At 39.1% G+C, this 25,085-nt stretch overlaps 1 protein-coding gene and 1 long non-coding RNA gene across 2 annotated transcripts in view; both read right to left on the bottom strand.

Moving 5' to 3' along the window:
• The window catches only part of LOC139441573 (uncharacterized), a 395,726-nt gene that overhangs the window by 334,711 nt on the left and 35,930 nt on the right, over positions 1–25,085 (bottom strand). The window lies entirely within an intron of this gene.
• Positions 1,519–24,502, bottom strand: LOC139441554 (uncharacterized). Its single transcript, XM_071222377.1, has 17 exons — positions 24,319–24,502; positions 23,741–23,860; positions 23,254–23,319; positions 21,607–21,726; positions 21,115–21,180; positions 20,154–20,222; positions 18,883–19,002; positions 18,305–18,424; positions 17,818–17,883; positions 16,039–16,107; positions 14,768–14,887; positions 14,190–14,309; positions 13,700–13,765; positions 10,698–10,820; positions 10,116–10,235; positions 9,686–9,751; positions 1,519–1,598 (listed from the first exon to the last, which is right to left on the bottom strand). The coding sequence occupies exons 1-17, from the start codon at positions 24,500–24,502 to the stop codon at positions 1,519–1,521; spliced, it is 1,695 nt and encodes a 564-aa protein (XP_071078478.1).

Below are 25,085 nucleotides of genomic sequence, written 5' to 3'. Positions count from 1 at the left end.
TTCGCCCAGGTTGGAATTGTTCATGAAATCTGTTGGTCCCATTTTTCCGTTGGCCATTTTCGACCATAGCCAATCCTCAGATGTTGTCACTCAACTTCATCTTGATTTGGATGATCTTGAAGTTGCATGTTAATAGTATTTATCATAGTAAAAAAAGTAGGGGAATAACGTAATAATTCCAAAATTGTAAGAGATATTAGTTTCTAGTAATAGTTGCACGATGATAATGAACGAACTGGGAACACAACCGGTCGTGAAGTATGACAGAAGATGTTATGACCCCCAACGATCTTGATGGACGAGAGGGTTAAGATGGGAAATGTCAAAGATGACAATTTGGATCAGTAGTGCGTAATACCGCCACCATTTATCAAACATTGATGCACTCGACGAGGCATACTGCGTAGTCTCCCAATGGCGATTTGAGTGAGTCTGTCCCACTCCTCTTGCAACGCCTGGCTAAGTTGACGTTGACGCACACGTCTCCTTATCATGTCCCAGATGTGTCCAATGGGGGAAAAATATTCACGTGATACATTACTGAATAACTTTGGAAAAAATATTTTGGAAATGTGTTCAATTCTGAACATATATGTTGTGAACGGAAGATTGGGAACTTACTATCAAATCGCTGACTGTACATTTATTAATCATTTAGTGAGTGAGTAAGTTGGGTTTAACGCCGCTTTTAACAGTATTCCAGTTATATCACGGCGTGTCAGCTTAATCTGGGAGGAAGGCCCGAAGTGATGCAGGTCTCAGACGTTTACCACTTCGGTGAAACAGGTATGGTGCTGACAAACCTAGAAACATAATCGGGATTCGAACCCACAATCATAGGTTTCTGGCGTGCCCAAGGGACGCAGCTCTGCACAGCAAATCGCGGGGCCTTAGATGACTGGGCCACCCGTGCCCCCTCGTTGTAAGTGCTTGTAGTATATGTATTATATGTGAAGAGCTGATGTGAAACTGATTTGCACATCTAATTTTAATAAATTTAATATCTGCATTTGACTTATTGCCTCATGATATGCACTTTATTTAAAGAGGTTTCAATTCTTATCATGTTTACATTCGACATGTGTGTGTGTGTGTGTGTGTGTGTGTGTGTGTGTGTGCGTGCGTGCGTGTGCGTGTGCGTGTGCGTGTGCGTGTGTAATGGTCAAATGAAACAGCTGATGCTAAAGACTTTCTTTAATCTCTGATGGTTGCAAAATCCTTATTGGAAGTCACGTGTGGTACTTTTGCACATAAATATTTCCAAACAAAAAGACTGAAAAGACAATTCAATGAGATTGCATGTTATTTAAAAACTTCAACAGATACAAGGTATTCCTCCCAGTGTCAGCAAGTAACAAATATCATAGCAAGTCTTAAGCGTTATTTCCTTTGAATAACATCGTCTTCCCTTGCACCTGTTGTGAAATTCAGCTTTAAATGTTCCTGCTTCTAACTCTGCATGTGACGTTCTGGCGGTATGGTTTACACTTATGCTACATAACCACAGAACTGTCGCCGTTATCCGATTGAAAAGGAGAACGTATGTTGTCCCAAATCCACTTCTAGCTCGACATCTCTGTGCGTCCGAGGTCTCAGACCTGCACATAATGACAACAAAACTGGGTGAAACAAGAAAACACCATTTTCAAAATTTCTTGAACGTACATCCTATATGAACTATCTAACCTGATCTTGGTATATGCACAAATGATACAGCTGTATTGTATTTTGATTAGACTAGTTTAGTTACTCATTAACAAAACATTTGTTCAAGAACGTACCTAGAAATCTCTACATACAGTACATAGAGATTACTATACGAGAATGTGTGTCATACAGATTTTTGGAAACGAGAGTCAAATCTTTTGTATTTCCCGAAGTGGAGCGAGGGTAATATATGAATTTTTACACAAGTTTCGTAAAATCAGTTAAACACACATACGAGTATTATATTTTTTTTATTTCCTATTATTTGTTAATTCATAAAAGATTCCTTTTAGAAAAGTGCACTGTGTGCCGTTGTACAAAAGAACATTAGAGCAACGACTGTCGTAGGTAGGTCTATGTTAAAGTATGGGAGTTACGAACACTTTAGTGCTGAGATCTTAGAAAACAATTCTAGCTATGACGTTGTTTCTAGTGTCACGTCATCATCTGACCTTACTGACAATAAGATTCGATTTACGTCAACAATGACGTCCACATCACGTTAACAATACAATGGTGCGCGGGAAGTGATATTGGGGCTAGTGCGCATATTATTGCACGTAGTGCATTTTATGCATTGTATGAACTCGGACATATCTAATCTTATGGATAATACAATACAGTATGCCTTTAATGCCCCACGCTTGTTATAAGAGCCAACTTCACAGGATCGGGGGACCATGTTTGTCTGTACAATGCATACAGTAAACTACGGTTATAACGAACACGCTTATAACGAACTGACCGATATAACGAACTTACTGTTTTGGTCCCGACTATTTGCTGTAGTTATGCTGTATATATGCTTATAACGAACTACGGTTATAACGAACTAAAATTAGTAGTCCCTTTGAGTTCGTTATAACCTTTCTTTACTGTACTTCAAAATCTTCTTTTCCTGGTCCAGAGTCGACTATTTACAGTCTACATTTCACAACATTTCTACCAGATTCCAAGAGTTCCTATAACATTCAAGGCCTCGGTGGAGCATTGTTTTTTTTGTTATGGTAGAAATGTGGAGGAAATTTCCAAATATGACCAAACAGTGACAAAACTGCTGTCCGATGCAGTAACGTAGTTTGACTTCTAACATATGTTCTTATGCTTTTCAGGTGAATAAATGACTTGTCTTTGCATGAATTTCACATACATATTTACTACGGGCGACTTGTCGTCTACAAGCTGAAGCTACCAATTATGTTGCATGAAGGTTTCATGACTGTGGGCTCTGCTGTCATATCGTCAAAGGACCGCCTCCGTGGTCTAATGGTAGAGCGTCCGCCCGGAGAGCGGAAGGTCCGGAGTTCGATCCCCGGCCGCGTCATACCAAAAGACGTTAAAAGATGGTACTTGTTGTTACTCCGTCTGGCGCTCGGCATTAAGGGGCTAAAACAAGGACTTGTCGGCTCGGAGTCAGTATACTGTGTCTGAGTGGGATATTCATGTTAAACTGCGGCATGGTATCTCAGTGTGCTGGCACTATAAATCGGCATCAGTCCGGACTAGTACAAGCAGCCACACGCCAAACATACACGTGCATGCACGTCGCTATAAAAGTGCAATAATCTTGGACGCGACGTTAAACCCCATTTCACCTCACCTCACCTCATATCGTCAAAGGAGAGTGTGACATGGGACTGTCACATTAACTGAAATAATCTCGTGCTCACACTAAATATGTTTTTCATATATGGTGGTGACACAAATTGGGATAAATAGGTCTATGGAAAAGTACTCATCTACAGTTCCATAAACTGGAATCGGCACGTGTCATTACTGGTTTGCCTGGTCCAAACTCATTAATCAACAATCCACTGAGTCACAGCCGCACTATGGGTGACTGTGGTGAAACACAACATCCACTCACCACCCATACCAAGTGATCCAATCAAAATTGTCCTGATTTCATTTTTTAATTTAAAATTTTGACGACTAATGAAGGATCTTGACTTTTAAGAAAAAGGTGTGTCTGACATTTTCATGAATGTTTCATGTTTAACATACGGATTATAGAAATGGTCGCTTATTTCACTGTTTTATATATTGTTTATTGCTAAAGATAAGCGACATCGCACGAGAGGCCTTCGTGGCTATTGATCCTGATTGCCAACAGTACGTGTCTCAAGATCCCAGCAGCTCATTCTACGAGGGGGCACGGGAGGCCCAGTCGTCTAAGGCGCCGCGATTCGCTGTGCAGGGTTGCGTCCCTTGGGCACGCCAGAAACCTATGATTGTGGGTTTGAATCACGGTTAGCCCCGATTTTGTTTCTAGGCTTGTCAGCACCATACCCGTGCTAGTGGGTTTCACCAAAGTGGTAAACATCTTAGACCTGCATCACTTCGGGCTTTCCTCCCACATTAAGCTGACACGCCGTGATATAACTGGAATATTGTTATAACTGATTAATCACTTTGATAAAAAAACATGAGCATGCTTGACCTGCTACTGTTATCTCTGGATCGATGCTTCAGTCAACAATATGCTACCGGATCCCATGTAGTTGAGGTACATGTACTACTCAGTGGTTTGCATGTCCTTGTTGTGATCATTCTGATCCAGGAAATTTGTCACTGACACTATAACACATTAAACCTCATAATTTTTGCGCCTCTTGGTCCGCTAATTTTGCTTTTAATGCCAAAAATGTCTGTTTTGCGTTTCTTCTGTTTTGAATATATATACTCAACAACAAAAGTTACCGTGACACCAATGTTTAAGTGTATTCTTCAAACAAGTAAACATCGGTTTTCAATATTATAGTACATGTATGGAATCAAGTCACACAAACACAACTAATACAGAAAAGCATGCATTCCATGCAAAAGGTGACTTTTATGCAAGCCCCATGAATGGGTATTAAAACATGTGCATTAACGAGAGTCCATATGCATTGTTTAGCATCGTGCTGACAACAACCACTTAACATTACGAAATGCCACGCTTGTCCGAAAATGAGCGTCTGCGAGCCATTGGTATGCTTGAAGCAGGATCGAGTCAACGTGATGTTGCATGACAATTTAACGTCCACAGAAACACCATTTGGTGTTTATGGCAACGTTGGCAACAAACGAATGCAGTCGGAGACCATCCTCGGAGTGGCAGGCCAGGCGTAACCAATAATCGACAAGACGACTGGATTCGAACAACACACGATTCCAGCCAGCAACAGTGACTGCAAGATGCATCCCTGGCCTTCGACGAATATCTTCACAAACCGTACGTCGTCGCCTCAGATGTGCAGGGATTGTCCTCAGAAGTCCAACCAGACGTCCCATTTTGACAGGAAACCACTGTCAAGCACTTCTGCAGTGGTGCAGACAGGGCCTACGCTGGACGGCCATGCAGTGGGAAAAAGGTCTATTCACTGACGAGTCTCGTTTTCACCTCAGCCACAGCGATGGACGGATTCAAATTTACCGACGTCGAGGTGAACGTTACGTCAATCATTGTGTCATGGAAGAAGATCGGTTCGGGGGCGGCAACGTTATGGTATTGGGTGGGATTACAGCAAGACAGAGGACCCGTTTGATAGTGGTAGAGGGAAATCTCAATGGACAGCGCTATCGCGACAAGATCATCGTCCCTGTTGTTCTACCGTTTTTATGTCGTCATGACCCAGGCATTACCTTTCAACATGGGAACGGCGCGGCGTCACATTGTTCGACTTGTTCAGGATTCTCTTAAAAAAAACAACGTGAATGTCATCCCCTGGCCGGCTTGCTCCCCTGATCTCTCATCAATCGAGCACATGGGATGAGATGGATCGGCGCCTTCGACGTCAACCACGTGTTCCACAGACACTCCAGGAACTTCAAAACATGCTCCAGCAGATACGGACAGATATCCCACAGGACTTTGTGCGACGCCTCGTCCATTCCATGAGACGAAGATATGTTTCTTGCATCGCAACCAGAGGTGGACACACACGATATTGATTTGTAAATTGACATTTTGGCATGTTCATGGTTTTTTTTTATGAAATCACACATTTTCTGAAGTCAGTATTGCAAATTATACCATTTGAACCCTTACAGGAGTCATTTATCTGTTGCAAACCGAAATTGTTTCAGATTTGGTAAAAAACATAACTTTGCATTGAATCTTTTTCAATGTCACAGGAACTTTTGTTGTTCAGTATATATAAAACAGAATGACTCATTTCAAGATATGGAGAAAATGTAAATAACAGAGTGATTCATTTCAAGAGTAAAGATACTCTGGTATCTTTATAAACTAGTGTCCAAAGAAACGATACCAACTTATTTTCAAAATTGTTTCTTACTAAGTGAATTGTCTATTATGAAAACATGCCAATTCGTAGTGCACATCCCAAACACTGCATAGTCGATAAAAAATACCGGGAACACGTGATCACTTCCGGGAAAAAACGTAGATTTCGTGAAAGTGACATTTCCCTCTCTAGCATGTTCTGCACGTGCATAAAAACTGTATAAAACGGCTGATCAGACACGTTGATATCGCAGCAACAAAAAGAACACAAGATATGCCACGTTTGACAGCCATCGAGAGAGAGAGAGCCGTTGGAATGGTCCAACAAGGAGCGTCACACGTCGACGTCGCCAGAAGGTTGGGCTGCGCACGCATCACTATCACCAGGTTGATGCAGCGGTTACGTCAGGCAGGTCAGACGTTAGACAGGCCCAGGAGTGGAAGACCACGAGTAACCACGCCCCGTGAAGATCCTTACATCCGGGTATTACACCTGAGGAACCGCACCGTAACAGCGACGTCCACGGCGGCTACAGCACTGGGATCAGTCGACAGACCGTCTACAGGAGACTACGGCAGTATGGTATCCGGCCACGTCATCCCTACCGCGGACCGCTCCTGACGCCTCGACACCGGGGCCAGACTGATCTGGGCCAGGCGAGTTCGACGTTGGCAACGGCGGGACTTGGCACGTGTTATGTTCTCTGATGAGAGCAGATTCCTCATCTTCAGAAACGATGGACAGCAGCTTGTATACCGACGTTTGGCGCCTAACTGTATCCAATAGGTCCGGCTGTTCGGAGGTGGAGGGTTAATGGTTTGGGGTGGCATATGTGGTGACGTCAAAACGATGCTTGTCGTAATCTTGATGACATCCTACGGCCTGTTGTGGTGCCCTTTATTCAGCAACAGCCTCGTGGACTCCTTTTCCAACATGACAATGCAAGGCCACACACAGCAAGATTGACACAGAACTTCCTTGCCAACGCCAACGTACAGGTTTTGCCATGGCCCGCATGTTCACCGGACATGAATCCCATCGAGCACTTATGGGACCACCTCGATCGGCAAATCCGACGTCGCCGTGTGCCTCCAGTCAACGTCCAGGACTTGAAACGATGTCTCCTCGAGGAATGGCAACGCATCACTCCCAACGTCATCAGACGTTTGACGTCATCAGTCCGTTTCCCGTTGTTTCTGTGATCAGTGCTCTAACGAAATGTTCATTTTTCGACCCCACCCATCTTTAAAGGCTTGTCATATTGGTTGTACAGATTTTATTGAAATGAAATTTTTGTACAGATGTTGTAAAAGGATTTCTCAAAAGCATAACACCAATCCTAAACTTCTGCATTGTTTAGTTTTTCTTTTATGTCGTTGCAAACAGGTGGTATCGTTTCTTTTGGACACTAGTTTATAACAGAGTCATTAGTAGTCATAATCGTACAATTGACTACACAAGCGTTACAACTTTTTTTTTCTTTTTTTGAAAGTGTGGCATCAAAAAGCTCTCTAAAATGTGATGTGAACTATGAAGCACAATAGGTTGGTTTTTTTTCTTTTGATGCATGGGTATGCGAGTGTGTTGTTATCGTTACTTGTAATGGGGTACACTGATTTCCATATTGGATCACACTCAGAGAAAATGACCTGGGTTCAACGCTGACTTGTACAATGAAGATTGCTGATGTTTACGAAATTTCCAAATTGAAACGCAAAGGTTATCCCTGAAACCGGTTTCAAAAGAAGTCAGTTGTGAAATCAGTAAATGAACACTTAAGATCAATGAATCAGGAACACACACTGTTTCAGGTTTACAATAAAAACGGCAATATAATGGGTCAAATCAGTGTCCGGAGCAATAAGTGCCATGTCCTAGAATTAATGTAAGTGCATCTTAAATTTTGGGAATATAGTCCCCGTTGAATGTCTTGAAAGAGGCCTACATGTATCTACGTTCTTGAATCCAAAATAGTGTTGGTAGCTGGCAAAACGTTGGTGATTCCAAAAAGGTGTCCAAACAACACTTGACAAGAAGATAAGAAACAAGTCAGGCCAGAAAAGGCCTCCAATTATCCTTTATACAATAATTATATGGACTTGGATTGAACTATCCTTTCTTTGAAATGTGAGGTATCATTGAACTCAAAGCCTTTACTTTGTTAACAGTTGGTCTTTAAAACACAGATGTTTGATGATCGATATGACAACACACACACATGGGAAATGGTGGTTGAACGGGTCACGAAACTTCCACTTGGTTGCAGGAAGCACAAGGTCCCTGGAAAAAGACATTTTCGACTTGGTTTCAGGGGCATTATGCCGTTTAGTTATCACTCAAGGAATGAATGAATGAGTACATATTACTTTACATCGAATTATTAATTTTCAACCTATTCGCGACTAGACAACGGGAATATTGTTTCGGATGGTGTAAAGTGAGCTATAGATTACCGATAGGCATATTTTAATATTTTAATTATAGAATATTTTATTTATACAATAATTTACTAAATTTGCTGATAATCGCCAGCAGGAAGAGGGATGGTGGAAATCTTGCTAGGGTACCATGAAAGTAGCAGAAACACCCCTTGGTCTCTAGTAGGGTGATCTACCTTCAGCTGGTGATCTATAGCCAGTTGTTATGTATTGTGATATGTTTGATCGTTACATACTAGTTTTAAAAAAATGATAAATGATATTTCAATTTTTTACTATCCTTATTTGACAGATTTTTATATAGTATAAATATGTTTCTTGTTGATATATAATATTACCAACTCACCTTTATCATAGTAACGCGTCACACAAAGAGAATCCGACTCGTAATTTTGAAAAAAAAGTGTGAAAAGCGAGCAGATGTAAGTATACAAACTTATATATAAACTTATTGCATTAAGGCGAACTGACAAAGATAAGCCAAAACTGAAGTTAAAATATTAAATAAACCAAGCTAAAGCATTAAGGCTTTAAGTAAACAAGTACATGTTGAAGCCACACAGCGTCACATACGTCTTATATGTTAACAGTTACTCCACTAGGTTCTGTCTTCACTGCTGGACAAAGACTCCGGCTTTTGATCGTGCATCAGGAACTGACAGTAGAAAATGCTGATCTTCAACTTGCGACAGACTTCTAGCATATGATGTTGTGGCTGAGTGATTAAGAGTCGACTTTTGCCTTAGCAGAGTATATTGAGCCGTAAAGTTATATAGGTAGGACGCTTCCATGTGTTAAATACAATAAAGGCCCAAGTGACTATCAATTCATCGCCTAGAACTAAAATCTTAATGAAATTAAACGTTTAATACACAAACACCATAAAATACATGGGTTTGATCTGAACGTCATCAGCCATTTGTGTGCTACTAGCATGTATTGTCTCGCCATGACTACTGAAACTGTCATACAAACAAAGGTGTATATATTTTAGACCACATGTAACTTTCACAACTGTTTCACAATCCTCTTACAAACCTACAAATTCCCTTTCACCTCTTACGTAAACGCATTCAGGGATGACTAAATCTGAGACATATCCACAAGTATAATAGAACATTTAATCATTACTCCTGACAATGTTCCAAGGGAAGTGTGTCAAAGTGTCAAAATCTAAGGCATGTCGACAAGGTATGTGTGTGTGTGAAACGAGTTTGTCTACCCGGTCCAATTAATTTAGTCTCCTATCATACAAGGGTTATGTGATCAGTGTACTTCAGTTAATCTAAATGCAAAAATGAAACATACTTTCAACAGTTCGTGGTGTAGGTAGCGATGTTGTTTCATGTTGATAAGGACGTTCAGAGTGTCCACCTGTAAAATAGAAAGTGTAACAATCAAAACTTGTTTGGAAAATCATCGGGACAAAACTTTTTTCAGGGTTGAGGAACAGATGACCGACTCGTTTAAGCCCCCACAATTCGCTGTGCAGAGTTGCCTTTTCATAACAGTCAAATAGTTATTGTGAAACAGTGCACTAACCTCGCTTCGAGCAAGTCTTTCAAAAGTTAAAATTAAGAGGGAGCAGAACTTTTTTTCGTAGCATTGGTATATTATTAAAAAGAATACGCTTTAGTCTTTTCAGTTTATGTTATGCCTACAATAACAACGACAAAATCATTGCGACGTCATTTTATGATAAGGTATTGATAGCGTTTTTGAATCAAACAATACTTGCAACGATTACACGATTCTGGACAGGTTCTGTACATGAATGAGAACATGCTTTGTCCCACATAGCAGTATCCCTTCTCGGCATAGGTTGGACATTTTTTTAACTTGTCCTTACACGGTGGGCCTGGAAGTAAATGAATATACAGACAACAAACCAGCCGATCATCCTTATCAATTATGGCACAGGAGACAGTTGGAGTTGTAGTTAATGTGCAGCATTATATATTATATTTTGGAACATGACATGAAGGTTTATGTAAATTTGAAACATTTGGAGATAGAACACCAAAGTTGAATCATGTGGAGATTAAACATTTCCAATCTCACTTTTGTCAGAAGCCATCCATTTTTGGCTACCTTTCAAGGACTTTCTAGAGTGACCATATCGTTTGCTGCCTGACGTTTAACCTCTTGGTTTCATATGCTCTTGGCAAAGACAGTCTTGGGTAAATAAGGAACCCTTGATCAGACAAACCAGTTTTGGAAGACAGGACCAATGATGGCACACTGACACGAAAGCGACAATGACCACCCGATCCAGTTGGGATGAGGGATAAATATAATGGATAATCAAAACAATACTCACACACATTACAAGTTCGTTGACATTGTTTTGACATGAAGGAGTACATGTAATTCTCCTTTGCACAGAACCCCTTTTTTGCATGTGCTTGACATCTGTTTGAGTCGTCCTTACAATTATGTGGGTCTGGAAGTAAATAGTAACAACCCTCTGTACCACGCTTATCGTGTCGACCACAAACAGAGGTGGGCCTGTAGTCATTGTGTTTTCGTCATTTGATATAAAACGTATTTCATGACAAAAACTGTAATATATAAACATGATTTAAAGTCTGATCTGTATTGTGCATTGTAGGTTTATTCGTCTTTAGCACAACACAATTAATAATGCACCCTGGTATAAAGGCATGGACGCAACATCATATGGGGTTATCTGTCACAGACATGTGCATGGCTCTTGTATGACAGTACCTGAAACAGTGATACTTCTTCTTTTTAATAATCTCAGAAAAGGATGTTTGAGCACATACTATTACGTGGTTTCACTTACAAAACTTTTTAATGGCTTGTATATTTGATCAAGGGAAATGCTTTTGAAAAAGTTCCAAGCCACCAACCAAATATCGTTCTTATGGCATGTGGAGTTTAGTTGCAAAAACTAACCATTATTCGTGAGATATTACTTCCATATATACTATTTATGTATATATGGATTTATGTCAAGTATATCCCAACACAAAATTGACCATCCTTTTGACATTGTGTGAGCAAAGATGGTGGGTAAAGTGTTGGCAACTTAGTTTTGTTTTGGTTTGTTGTTTGTTGTCAGCAATATTCATTCCACATTAAATAATCGCGTCTGGATCAGACAATCCACTCATCATTCGCCGTCGGGGCATCTTGACACGTCATCAACCAAGTTACCTATTCTGACAACCTGATTCAGTCACCATTACAAGTCATTGGTACGTAACAACACCACGCAAAACTCAGTCATGTCACTGTAATAGAACCATAGACAATGACAACTTTAAATCGTAATTCATTTACATGAGCAGTCACTTACTGACGTGTGAAATGCCATATTAAACAGGAGAGAACAGCGCACTACCAAGTAGCTTTCATCCCGTTAAACTTATTTTCAGTCTATATTTCATTTTTGTATTAAGTCTGTGAGCTTATTTTCGATTCCATACAATAAAGATTTCAAACGTATGAAACACAAAGACATGTAACAGGCATTAACAAACGACCAGTAAGTAAAAACGAGACTTTCTTGGCCAACTCGTACAAGCTAAAACATCCCTCTGACCACATGACATCCGAAGAGTATATGATTAATGAAGTTGGTGTTAATCGCAAGGCGAAAATGCCACATACTTTCATCAGTTCGTGGCGGAGGGAAAGATGTTGTTTCATGTTGCTGAGGAGGTTGGGAGTCTCCGTCACCTGTAAAGCAAAGTAACAAAGTGTAACAACAAAGACTCTCTCATGTGTGGATTATCAGAGAAACAGTTTTGCGGGCAATACGTTTTGTAACATTGAAATGGTATTGTGAAACGACTTAAACCTGCATCACTTCGGGCATTCCTCGCACATTAAGCTGAAATGCCCTGATAGAATTGAAATAATGTTACGAGCGGCGTTTAAGTCAACTCACTCATTTACTCACTATGGCGAAACAGTGTACTACCCTGTCATCAAAATATTCTTACCAAGGTAAAATGTGTATTTTGTACCTGAAGGTGTTTATCTTACGCCAAGGTAAATTGTTAAAAAGTATATGCTTCACTCTTTGCAGTTTATGTGATGCTTAAAACGGATGGAATGATCTCCAGATTCATTTTGTTACTACCACGAATGATATCACTATAAACACTGTTTGAGTTGCACCAAGGTATGCCAGTTTTTTATTGGATAAAATCAGTAATGCAGACCTCCAATTATGCTTCATACATTAATTATATGAACTTGGATTGAACTATCTTTTTTTTTAAATGTGAGGTATGATTGAACTCAAAGCCTTTACTTTGTTAAAATATGGCCCTTAAAACACAGATGTTTGACCCAGTTGATTCGACGAGCAGCTGGGCTAGCTCTGCTGCCTATGAGAGCCGGGGTGGATGATGACGCCAGATTCCCAATGCGCATTTGGAACCATTTCGAATCTGATGGACCCAGAACCAACAACAACCTTGAGGGATTCCACAGCCGACTGAACTACCTACTGCCACATGTTCACCCTAACATCTACAGATTCATTGAAGTCATCCAGAAAGTCGAGTTCAGTGAAAGGACTAAGTTGATGCAATTGAACTTTGGTGCGGCACCACGCTGCCGCAAGAGAATCTACAGAGAGACAGAGAACCGCCTGGTACGCCTCAAAGATCAGCTGCAGCAGGGTGACAAGTCTGCTATTGAGTATTTAGATGCTTGTGGACACTTGCTTCGTCTCGGATAAAAAAACTGTAAAAGTTATGAAATGTAAAGTGTACATTACCAAAAACTGTCACAAAGTGCTGTTACAAACTGTACAAAATTTATCAAATGTAAAGTGTCATTAAATGTTAAGTATAATATCAAAGTATCTATTTAAAGCTGCTTTGCTTTGTTTGTCAGATCTAATCTAGACTATTCCATTTTAAAGTCTGAGGTAACAAGCATAAGGATTAGTGTGCACTCAACCGTTTAAAGTGTTGTTATACGCTGTCTAACTATTGGGACGTATAACTAATGGCAGGACACCGAGACCACATTTAACTTTCACAACTGTTTCACAATCCTCTTACAAACCTACAAATTGCCTTTCACCTCTTACGTAAACGCATTCAGGGATGACTAAATCTGAAGAATATATACAAATATAATAGAACATGTAATCATTATTCCTGACAATGTTCAAAGGGAAGTGTGTCATTGGGGGGTGTATGACACGGATAACCAAATCTAAGGCATGTGTGTGTGTGAAACGAGTTTGTCTAAGCGGTCCAGTTAATTTAGTCTCCTATCATACATGGAGTATGTGATCAGTGTATTTGAGTTAATCTCTATGAAAAAAAAACATACTTTCAACTGTTCGTGGTGGAGGAAGCGATGTTGTCTCATGTTGATGAGGACGTTCAGAGTCTCCACCTGTAAAATAGAAAGTGTAACAATCAAGACTCACACATGTCAGGAAAATAGTCGGGTCAAAACGTTTTGCAGGGTTGAGGCACAGGAGAACCTGTCGTCTGATCCCCACAATTCCTTGTGCAGAGTTGTCTTTTCATGACAATCAAATGGCATTGTGAAACAGTGTACTAACCTGGATTCGAACAATTCTTACATGGGTAAAATGAAGAAGGAGCAGAACCTTTTTCTGAATGTTGGTATATTATTAAAAAGAATATGCTTTAGTCTTTGCAGTTTATGTAATGTTAACAACAACAGGGAACAGGGAATGAATTCTTCATCAAAGCTTCAGACAGATATATGTCAGCTACATCAAAGGCAGCCAGACAACCCAATTACATTTTATTGAGGTATTGATAGCATTTTTGATTAAAACAATACTTACAGCGATTACACGTTTGTGGACAGGTTCTGAACATGAATGGGAACATGGTATGCCCCATATAGCAGTATCCCTTCTTTGCATAGGTTGGACATATTTTTAACTTGTCCTTACAAGGTGGGCCTGGAAGTAAATGAATATACAGGATCCAAACCAGCCGATCATCCTTATCAATTATGGCACAGGAGACAGTTGGAGTTGGAGTTATTGTGCAGCATTATATATTATATTATGGAACATGACATGAAGGTATATGTAGATTTTTGAACATTTTAAGATGCAACACCAAAGTTATATCATGTGGAGATTAAACATTTCCAATCTTTGTCAGAAGCCATCCATTTTTGGCTACGTTTCAAGGACTTTCTAGAGTGACCATATCGTTTGCTGCCTGACGTTTAACCTCTTGGTTTCATATGCTCTTGGCAAAGACAGACTCGTGTAAATAAGGAACCCTTGACCAGACAAACCAGTTTGGGAAGACAGGACCAATGATGGCACACTGACACGAAAGCGACAATGACCACCCAATCCATTTGGGATGAGAGATAAATATAGTGGATAATCAAAACAATACTCACACACATTACAAGTTCGCCGACAGTATATCGACATGAACGTGTACATGGAACTCTCCTTTGCACAGAACCCTTTCTTTGCATGTGCTTGACATCTGTTTGACTTATCCTTACAATGTGGGTCTCGAAGTAAATAGTAATGCAGCCTACAACCCTCTGTACCACGCTCATCGTGTCGACAAGTCATTGTGTTTTCGTCATTTGATATAAAATGTTTTTCATGACAAAAACTGTATTACATAAACATGGTATACAGTCTGACTTAACATCCAATTCAATACAATATTGGTTTTACACGGACTCAACATCATATGGGGTTATCTGTCACAGACATGTGCATGGCTCTTGTTATGACAGTACCTGAAACACTGATACTTCTACTTTTGATAATCTCGGGAAAGGATGTTTGAGCACATACTATTACGTGGGTTTCATTTACAAAACTTTTGAATGACTTGTATATATGATAAAGGGAATTGCTTTTGAAAAGGTTTCAGGAAAAGCCAGCAACCAAATATCGTTCTTATGGCATGTGGATTTTAGTTGCAAGAACTAACCATAATTCGTGAGACATTCCTTCCATATATACTATTTATGTATATATGGATTTATGTCAAGTATATCCCAACAAAAAAATGGACTACCCTTTTGACATTGCAGGATCAAAGATTGTGTGTGAAGTGTTGGCAACTAAGTTTTGTTTTGGTTTATTGTTTGTTGTCAGCAATATTCATTCCACATTAAATTATCGCGCCTAGATCAGACAATCTAGTCATCATTCGCCGTTGGGGCATCTTGACACGTCATCAACCAAGTTACCGATTCTGACAACCTGATTCAGTCACCATTACAAGTCATTGGTACATAACAACACCACGCAAAACTCAGTCATGTCACTGTAATAGAACCATAGACAATGACAACTTTAAATCGTAATTCATTACATGAGCAGTCACTTAATGACGTGTGAAATGCCATATTAAACAGGATAGAACAGCGCACTGCAAAGTACCTTTTATCCGGTTAAGCTTATTTTCAGTCTGTATTTCATTTTGGTATTAAGGCTTTGAGCTAATTTTCGATACCATACAATAAAGATTTCAAACGTATGAAACACAAAGACATGTAACAGGCATTAACAAACGGACAGTTAGTAAAAACGAGACGTTACTTGGCCAACTCGTACAAGCTAAAACATCCCTCTGACCACATGACATCCGAAGAGTTTTTGATAAATGAAGTTGCGTTAATCGCAAGGCGAAAATGCCACATACTTTCATCAGTTCGTGGCGGAGGGAGAGATCTTGTTTCATGTTGCTGAGGGGGTTGGGAGTCTCCGTCACCTGTAAAGCAAAGTAACAAAGTGTAACAACAAAGACTCTCTCATGTGTGGATGATCAGAGAGACAGTTTTGCAGGCAATACTTTTTGTAACATTCAAATGGTATTGTTAAACGACCTAAACCTGCATCACTTCGGGCATTCCTCGCACATTAAGCTGAAACGCCCTGATAGCACTGAAATAATGTAAAGAGCGGCGTTTAACTCAACTCACTCATTTACTCACTATGGCGAAACTGTATCAAAATATTCTTACCAAGGTAAAATGTGTATTTTGTACCTGAAGGTGTTTATCTTACGCCCGGGTATATTATTAAAAAGAATATGCTTCACTCTTTGCAGTTTATGTGATGTTTATAACGATTGGAATGATCTCCAGATTCATTTTGTTACTACCACGAATGATATCACTATGAACACTGTTTGAATTGCACCAAGGTATGCCAGTTTTTTATTGGATAAAATCAGTAGTGCAGACCTCCAATTCTGCTTCATACATTAATTATATGGACTTGGATTGAACTATCTTTTTTTTTAAATGTGAGGTATGATTGAACTCAAAGCCTTTACTTTGTTAAAATATGGCCCTAAAAACACAGATGTGTGATTATCGATATCATTGAACACACATATGGGAAGTGGTGGATGAAAGGTTCACGAAACGTCCACTTGGTTTAAAGGAAGCACAAGGTCCCTGGAAAAAGACTGTCATACATTTTCCACTTGGTTTGCAGGGGCATTATGTCGTTTATTACTCAAGGAATGAATGAATGAATGAGTGAATATTACTTTACGTGGAATCATCACTTTTCCACCTATTCTCGACGAGACTTCGAGAACACCACTCAAGGAATGGTGTAAAGGGAACTACAGATTACCGATAGGCATATATCAATATTTTAATCCCAGAATATTTGTTTGATTTAATTTTGGCTAAATTTGCTGATAATCGCCAGCATGCAAAGGGATTGTGGAAATCCTCCTAGGGTACCATGAAAGTAGAAGAAATACCCCTTGGACTCCAGTAGGTTGATCTTCCTTCAGTTGCTGGCGATCTATAGCCAGTCTTTATCATGTAGTTCACATATAAGGCCCAAGTGACTATTAATTCATCGCCTGAAGGGTAACTTAATTCTGAATGGAATTGAGCGGTTAAGATACAAATACCACAAGATGCTTGTGTTTGATCTGAACGTCATTACACATGCAACTTGTGTGCTTCTAACATGTATTGTCTTGCCATGACAACTGAAACTGTTATACAAACAAAAGTGTATATATTGGAGATCACATGTAACTTTCACAACTGTTTCACAATCCTCCTACAAACCTACAAATTCCCTTTCACCTCTTACGTAAACGCATTCAGGGACCACTAAATCTGAAGAATATATACAAATATAATAGAACATTAAAAAATTACTCCTGACAATGTTCCAAAGGAAGTGTGTCATTGGGGTTTGTATGACACGGATAACCAAATCTAAGGCATGTCGACAAGGCATGTGTGTGTGTGAAACGAGTTTGTCCGTGTGGGGAAGTGTGTCATTGGGGTGTGTATGACACGGATAACCAAATCTAAGGCATGTCGACAAGGCATGTGTGTGTGTGAAACGAGTTTGTCCATGCGGTCCAATTAATGGAGTCTCCTATCATACAAGGAGTATGTGATCAGTGTATTTGAGTTAATCTCAATGCAAAAACAAGACATACTTTCAACTGTTCGTGGTGGAGGAAGCGATGTTGTGTCATGTTGATGAGGACGTTCAGAGTCTCCACCTGTAAAATAGAAAGTGTAACAATCAAGACTCACACATGTCAGGAAAATAATCGGGACAAAACATTTTGCAGGGTTGAAGCACAGGTGAACCTGTCGTCTGATCCCCACAACTCCTTGTGCAGAATTGTCTTTTCATGACAATCAAATGGTATTGGGAAACAGTGTACTAACCTGGATTCGAACAATTCTTACATAGGTAAAATGAAGAAGGAGCAGAACATTGTTTTCTGAATGTTGGTATATTATTAAAAAGAATATGCTTTAGTCTTTGCAGTTTATGTAATGTTAACAACAACAGGGAAAAGGGAATTCTTTATCAAAGCTTCAGACAGAAATATTTCAGCTACATTAAGGCAGCCAGACAACCCAATTACATTTTATTGAGGTATTGATAGCGTTTTTGAATGAAACCATACTTACAGCGACTACACGTTTGTGGACAGGTTCTGAACATGAATTGGAACATGAAATGCCCCATAGAGCAGTATCCTTTCTTCGCATAGGTTGGACATTTTTTTAACTTGTCCTTACAAGGTGGGCCTGGAAGTAAATGAATATACAGGATCCAAACCAGCCGATCATCCTTATCAATTATGGCACAGGAGACAGTTGGAGTTGTAGTTAATGTGCAGTATTATATATTATATTATGGAACATGACATGAAGGTATATGTAGATTTTGGAACATTTTAAGATACAACACAAAAGTTATATCATGTGGAGATTAAACATTTCTAATCTTTGTCAGAAGCCATCCATTTGTGGCTACCTTTCAAGGACTTTCTAGAGTGACCATATCGTTTGCTGCCTGACGTTTTACCTCTTGGTTTCATATGCTCTTGGCAAAGACAGTCTTGGGTAAATAAGGAACCCTTGATCAGACAAACCAGTTTTGGAAGACAGGACCAATGATGGTACACTGACACAAAAGCGACAATGACCACCCAATCCATTTGGGATGGGGGATAAATATAGTGGATCATCAAAACAATACTCACACACATTACAAGTTCGCTGACATTGTATCGACATGAACGTGTACATGGAACTCTCCTTTGCACAGAACCCTTTCTTTGCATGAGCTTGACATCTGTTTGACTTATCCTTACAATGTGGGTCTGGAAGTAAATAGTAATGCAGCTTACAACCCTCTGTACCACGTTCATCGTGTCGACAAGTCATTGTGTTTTCGTCATTTGATATAAAATGTTTTTCATGAGAAAAAAAACTGTATTACATAAACATGGTATACAGTCTGACATAACATCCAATTCAATACAATATTGCTTTTACACGGACGCAACATCATATGGGGTTATCTGTCACAGACATGTGCATGGCTCTTGTTACGACAGTACCTGAAACACTGATACTTCTACTTTTTAATAATCTCGGGAAAGGATGTTTGAGCACATACTATTACGTGGTTTCACTTACAATACTTTTGAATGACTTGTATATATGATAAAGGGAATTGCTTTTGAAAAAGTTTCAGGAAAAGCCAGCAACCAAATATCGTTCTTATGGCATGTGGATTTTAGTTGCAAGAACTAACCATAATTCGTGAGACATTCCTTCCATATATACTATTTATGTATATATGGATTTATGTCAAGTATATCCCAACAAAAAATGGACTACCCTTTTGACATTGCAGGATCAATGATTGTGTGTAAAGTGTTGGCAACTAAGTTTTGTTTGGGTTTATTGTTTGTTGTCAGCAATATTCATTCCACATTATATAATCGCGTCTGGATCAGACAATCCAGTCATCATTCGCCGTCGGGGCATCTTGACACGTCATCAACTAAGTTACCGATCCTGACAACCTGATTCAGTCACCATTACAAGTCATTGGTACATAACAACACCACGCAAAACTCAGGGATGTCACTGTAATAGAACCATAGACAATGACAACTTTGAATCGTAATTCATTACATGAGCAGTCACTTAATGACGTGTGAAATGCCATATTAAAAAGGATAGAGGAGCACACTGCCAAGTAGCTTATCCGGTTAAGCTTATTTTCAGTCTGTATTTCATTTTGGTATTAAGGCTTTGAGCTAATTTTCGATTCCATACAATAAAGATTCCAAACGTATGAAACACAAAGACATGTAACAGGCATTAACAAACGGACAGTTAGTAAAAACGAGACGTTACTTGGCCAACTCGTACAAGCTAAAACATCCCTCTGACCACATGACATCCGATGATTATATGATTAATGTAGTTGCGTTAATCGCAATGCGAAAATGCGACATACTTTCATCAGTTCGTGGCGGAGGGAGAGATGTTGTTTCTTGTTGCTGAGGAGGTTGAGAGTCTCCGTCACCTATAAAACAAAGTAACAAAGTGTAACAACAAAGACTCTCTCATGTGTGGATTATCAGAGAGACAGTGTTGCAGGAAATACGTTTTGTGACATTGAAATGGTATTGTGAAACGACTTAAACCTGCATCACTTCGGGCATTCCTCGCACATTAAGCTGAAATGCCCTGATAGCACTGAAATAATGTTTCGAGCGGCGTTTAACTCAACTCACTCATTTACTCACTATGGCGAAACAGTGTACAACCCTGTCATCAAAATAATCTTACCAAGGTAAAATGTGTATTTTGTACCTGAAGGTGTTTATCTTACGCCCAGGTATATTATTAAAAAGAATATGCTTCACTCTTTGCAGTTTATGTGATGTTTATAACGATTGGAATGATCTCCAGATTCATTTTGTTACTACCACAAATGATATCACTATGAACACTGTTTGAATTGCACCAAGGTATGCCAGTTTTTTATTGGATAAAATCAGTAATGCAGACCTCCAATTCTGCTTCATACATTAATTATATGGACTTGGATTGAACTATCTTTTTTTTTAAATGTGAGGTATGATTGAACTCAAAGCCTTTACTTTGTTAAAATATGGCCCTAAAAACACAGATGTGCGATTATCGATATCATTGAACACACATATGGGAAGTGGTGGTTGAACGGTTCACGAAACTTCCACTTGGTTTGCAGGAAGCATGAGGTCCCTGGAAAAAGACTGTCATACATTTTCCACTTTGACACGGATATCAAAATCTAAGGCATGTTGACAAGGCATGTGTGTGTGTGAAACGAGTTTGTCCATCCATGCAGTCCAATTAATTTAGTCTCCTATCATACATGGAGTATGTGATCAGTGTATTTGAGTTAATCTCAATGCAAAAACAAGACATACTTTCAACTGTTCGTGGTGGAGGAAGCGATGTTGTGTCATGTTGATGAGGACGTTGAGAGTCTCCACCTGTAAAATAGAAAGTGTAACAATCAAGACTCACACATGTCAGGAAAATAATCGGGTCAAAACGTTTTGCAGGGTTGAGGCACAGGTGAATCTTTCGTCTGATCCTCACAATTCCTTGTGCAGAGTTGTCTTTTCATGACAATCAAATGGTATTGTGAAACAGTATACTAACCTGGATTCGAACAATTCTTACATAGGTAAAATGAAGAAGGAGCAGAACATTGTTTTCTGAATGTTGGTATATTATTAAAAAGAATATGCTTTAGTCTTTGCAGTTTATGTAATGTTAACAACAACAGGGAACAGGGAATGAATTCTTTATCAAAGCTTCAGACAGATATATGTCAGCTACATTAAGGCAGCCAGACAACCCAATTACATTTTGATTGAGGTATTGATAGCGTTTTTGATTAAAACAATACTTACAGCGATTACACGTTTGTGGACAGGTTCTGAACATGAATGGAAACATGGTATGCCCCATATAGCAGTATCCCTTCTTCGCATAGGTTGAACATATTTTTAACTTGTCCTTACAAGGTGGGCCTGGAAGTAAATGAATATACAGGATCCAAACCAGCCGATCATCCTTATCAATTATGGCACAGGAGACAGTTGGAGTTGGAGTTATTCTGCAGTATTATATATTATATATTGGAACATTAAGGCAATATTATTAAAAAGAATATGCTTCACTCTTTGCAGTTTATGTGATGCTTAAAACGATTGGAATGATCTCCAGATTCATTTTGTTACTACCACGAATGATATCACTATAAACACTGTTTAAGTTGCACCAAGGTATGCCAGTTTTTTATTGGATAAAATCAGTAATGCAGACCTCCAATTATGCTTCATACATTAATTATATGAACTTGGATTGAACTATCCTTTCCTTGAAATGTGAGTTATGATTGAACTCAAAGCCTTTACTTTGTTAACATATGGCCCTTAAAACACAGATGTTTGATGATTGATATGATTGAACACACATGGGAAGTGGTGGATGAAAGGTTCACGAAACGTCCACTTGGTTTAAAGGAAGCACAAGGTCCCTGGAAAAAGACTGTCATACATTTTCCACTTGGTTTGCAGGGGCATTATGTCGTTTATTACTCAAGGAATGAATGAATGAATGAGTGAATATTACTTTACGTGGAATCATCACTTTTCCACCTATTCTCGACGAGACTTCGAGAACACCACTCAAGGAATGGTGTAAAGGGAACTACAGATTACCGATAGGCATATATCAATATTTTAATCCCAGAATATTTGTTTGATTTAATTTTGGCTAAATTTGCTGATAATCGCCAGCATGCAAAGGGATTGTGGAAATCCTCCTAGGGTACCATGAAAGTAGAAGAAATACCCCTTGGACTCCAGTAGGTTGATCTTCCTTCAGTTGCTGGCGATCTATAGCCAGTCTTTATCATGTAGTTCACATATAAGGCCCAAGTGACTATTAATTCATCGCCTGAAGGGTAACTTAATTCTGAATGGAATTGAGCGGTTAAGATACAAATACCACAAGATGCTTGTGTTTGATCTGAACGTCATTACACATGCAACTTGTGTGCTTCTAACATGTATTGTCTCGCCATGACAACTGAAACTGTTATACAAACAAAAGTGTATATATTGGAGATCACATGTAACTTTCACAACTGTTTCACAATCCTCCTACAAACCTACAAATTCCCTTTCACCTCTTACGTAAACGCATTCAGGGACCCTAAATCTGAAGAATATATACAAATATAATAGAACATTAAAAAATTACTCCTGACAATGTTCCAAAGGAAGTGTGTCATTGGGGTTTGTATGACACGGATAACCAAATCTAAGGCATGTCGACAAGGCATGTGTGTGTGTGAAACGAGTTTGTCCGTGTGGGGAAGTGTGTCATTGGGGTGTGTATGACACGGATAACCAAATCTAAGGCATGTCGACAAGGCATGTGTGTGTGTGAAACGAGTTTGTCCATGCGGTCCAATTAATGGAGTCTCCTATCATACAAGGAGTATGTGATCAGTGTATTTGAGTTAATCTCAATGCAAAAACAAGACATACTTTCAACTGTTCGTGGTGGAGGAAGCGATGTTGTGTCATGTTGATGAGGACGTTGAGAGTCTCCACCTGTAAAATAGAAAGTGTAACAATCAAGACTCACACATGTCAGGAAAATAATCGGGACAAAACATTTTGCAGGGTTGAAGCACAGGTGAACCTTTCGTCTGATCCCCACAACTCCTTGTGCAGAATTGTCTTTTCATGACAATCAAATGGTATTGGGAAACAGTGTACTAACCTGGATTCGAACAATTCTTACATAGGTAAAATGAAGAAGGAGCAGAACATTGTTTTCTGAATGTTGGTATATTATTAAAAAGAATATGCTTTAGTCTTTGCAGTTTATGTAATGTTAACAACAACAGGGAAAAGGGAATTCTTTATCAAAGCTTCAGACAGAAATATTTCAGCTACATTAAGGCAGCCAGACAACCCAATTACATTTTATTGAGGTATTGATAGCGTTTTTGAATGAAACCATACTTACAGCGACTACACGTTTGTGGACAGGTTCTGAACATGAATTGGAACATGAAATGCCCCATAGAGCAGTATCCTTTCTTCGCATAGGTTGGACATTTTTTTAACTTGTCCTTACAAGGTGGGCCTGGAAGTAAATGAATATACAGGATCCAAACCAGCCGATCATCCTTATCAATTATGGCACAGGAGACAGTTGGAGTTGTAGTTAATGTGCAGTATTATATATTATATTATGGAACATGACATGAAGGTATATGTAGATTTTGGAACATTTTAAGATACAACACAAAAGTTATATCATGTGGAGATTAAACATTTCCAATCTTTGTCAGAAGCCATCCATTTGTGGCTACCTTTCAAGGACTTTCTAGAGTGACCATATCGTTTGCTGCCTGACGTTTTACCTCTTGGTTTCATATGCTCTTGGCAAAGACAGTCTTGGGTAAATAAGGAACCCTTGATCAGACAAACCAGTTTTGGAAGACAGGACCAATGATGGTACACTGACACAAAAGCGACAATGACCACCCAATCCATTTGGGATGGGGGATAAATATAGTGGATCATCAAAACAATACTCACACACATTACAAGTTCGCTGACATTGTATCGACATGAACGTGTACATGGAACTCTCCTTTGCACAGAACCCTTTCTTTGCATGAGCTTGACATCTGTTTGACTTATCCTTACAATGTGGGTCTGGAAGTAAATAGTAATGCAGCTTACAACCCTCTGTACCACGTTCATCGTGTCGACAAGTCATTGTGTTTTCGTCATTTGATATAAAATGTTTTTCATGAGAAAAAAAACTGTATTACATAAACATGGTATACAGTCTGACATAACATCCAATTCAATACAATATTGCTTTTACACGGACGCAACATCATATGGGGTTATCTGTCACAGACATGTGCATGGCTCTTGTTACGACAGTACCTGAAACACTGATACTTCTACTTTTTAATAATCTCGGGAAAGGATGTTTGAGCACATACTATTACGTGGTTTCACTTACAATACTTTTGAATGACTTGTATATATGATAAAGGGAATTGCTTTTGAAAAAGTTTCAGGAAAAGCCAGCAACCAAATATCGTTCTTATGGCATGTGGATTTTAGTTGCAAGAACTAACCATAATTCGTGAGACATTCCTTCCATATATACTATTTATGTATATATGGATTTATGTCAAGTATATCCCAACAAAAAATGGACTACCCTTTAGACATTGCAGGATCAATGATTGTGTGTAAAGTGTTGGCAACTAAGTTTTGTTTGGGTTTATTGTTTGTTGTCAGCAATATTCATTCCACATTAAATAATCGCGTCTGGATCAGACAAT

This window comes from Haliotis cracherodii, unplaced genomic scaffold, assembly GCF_022045235.1.
Source record: "Haliotis cracherodii isolate W230 unplaced genomic scaffold, xgHalCrac1.p SCAF_41, whole genome shotgun sequence".
NCBI lineage: Eukaryota > Metazoa > Mollusca > Gastropoda > Lepetellida > Haliotidae > Haliotis > Haliotis cracherodii.
This window is presented reverse-complemented; position numbering and strand designations above follow the sequence as displayed.

What these genes read in the sequence shown, in the direction of transcription:
- LOC139441554 (XM_071222377.1), bottom strand. Translation starts at nt 24,502, where the DNA reads ATGACTTGTCGACACGATGAACGTGGTACAGAGGGTTGTAAGCTGCAT. An exon ending in TCCACCACGAACAGTTGAAA is followed by an intron (nt 21,727 to 23,253) that starts GTATGTCTTGTT and finishes ATTTACTTCCAG; the next exon opens with GCCCACCTTGTAAGGACAAG. An exon ending in TCCACCACGAACAGTTGAAA is followed by an intron (nt 16,108 to 17,817) that starts GTATGTCTTGTT and finishes TTTGCTTTACAG; the next exon opens with GTGACGGAGACTCCCAACCC.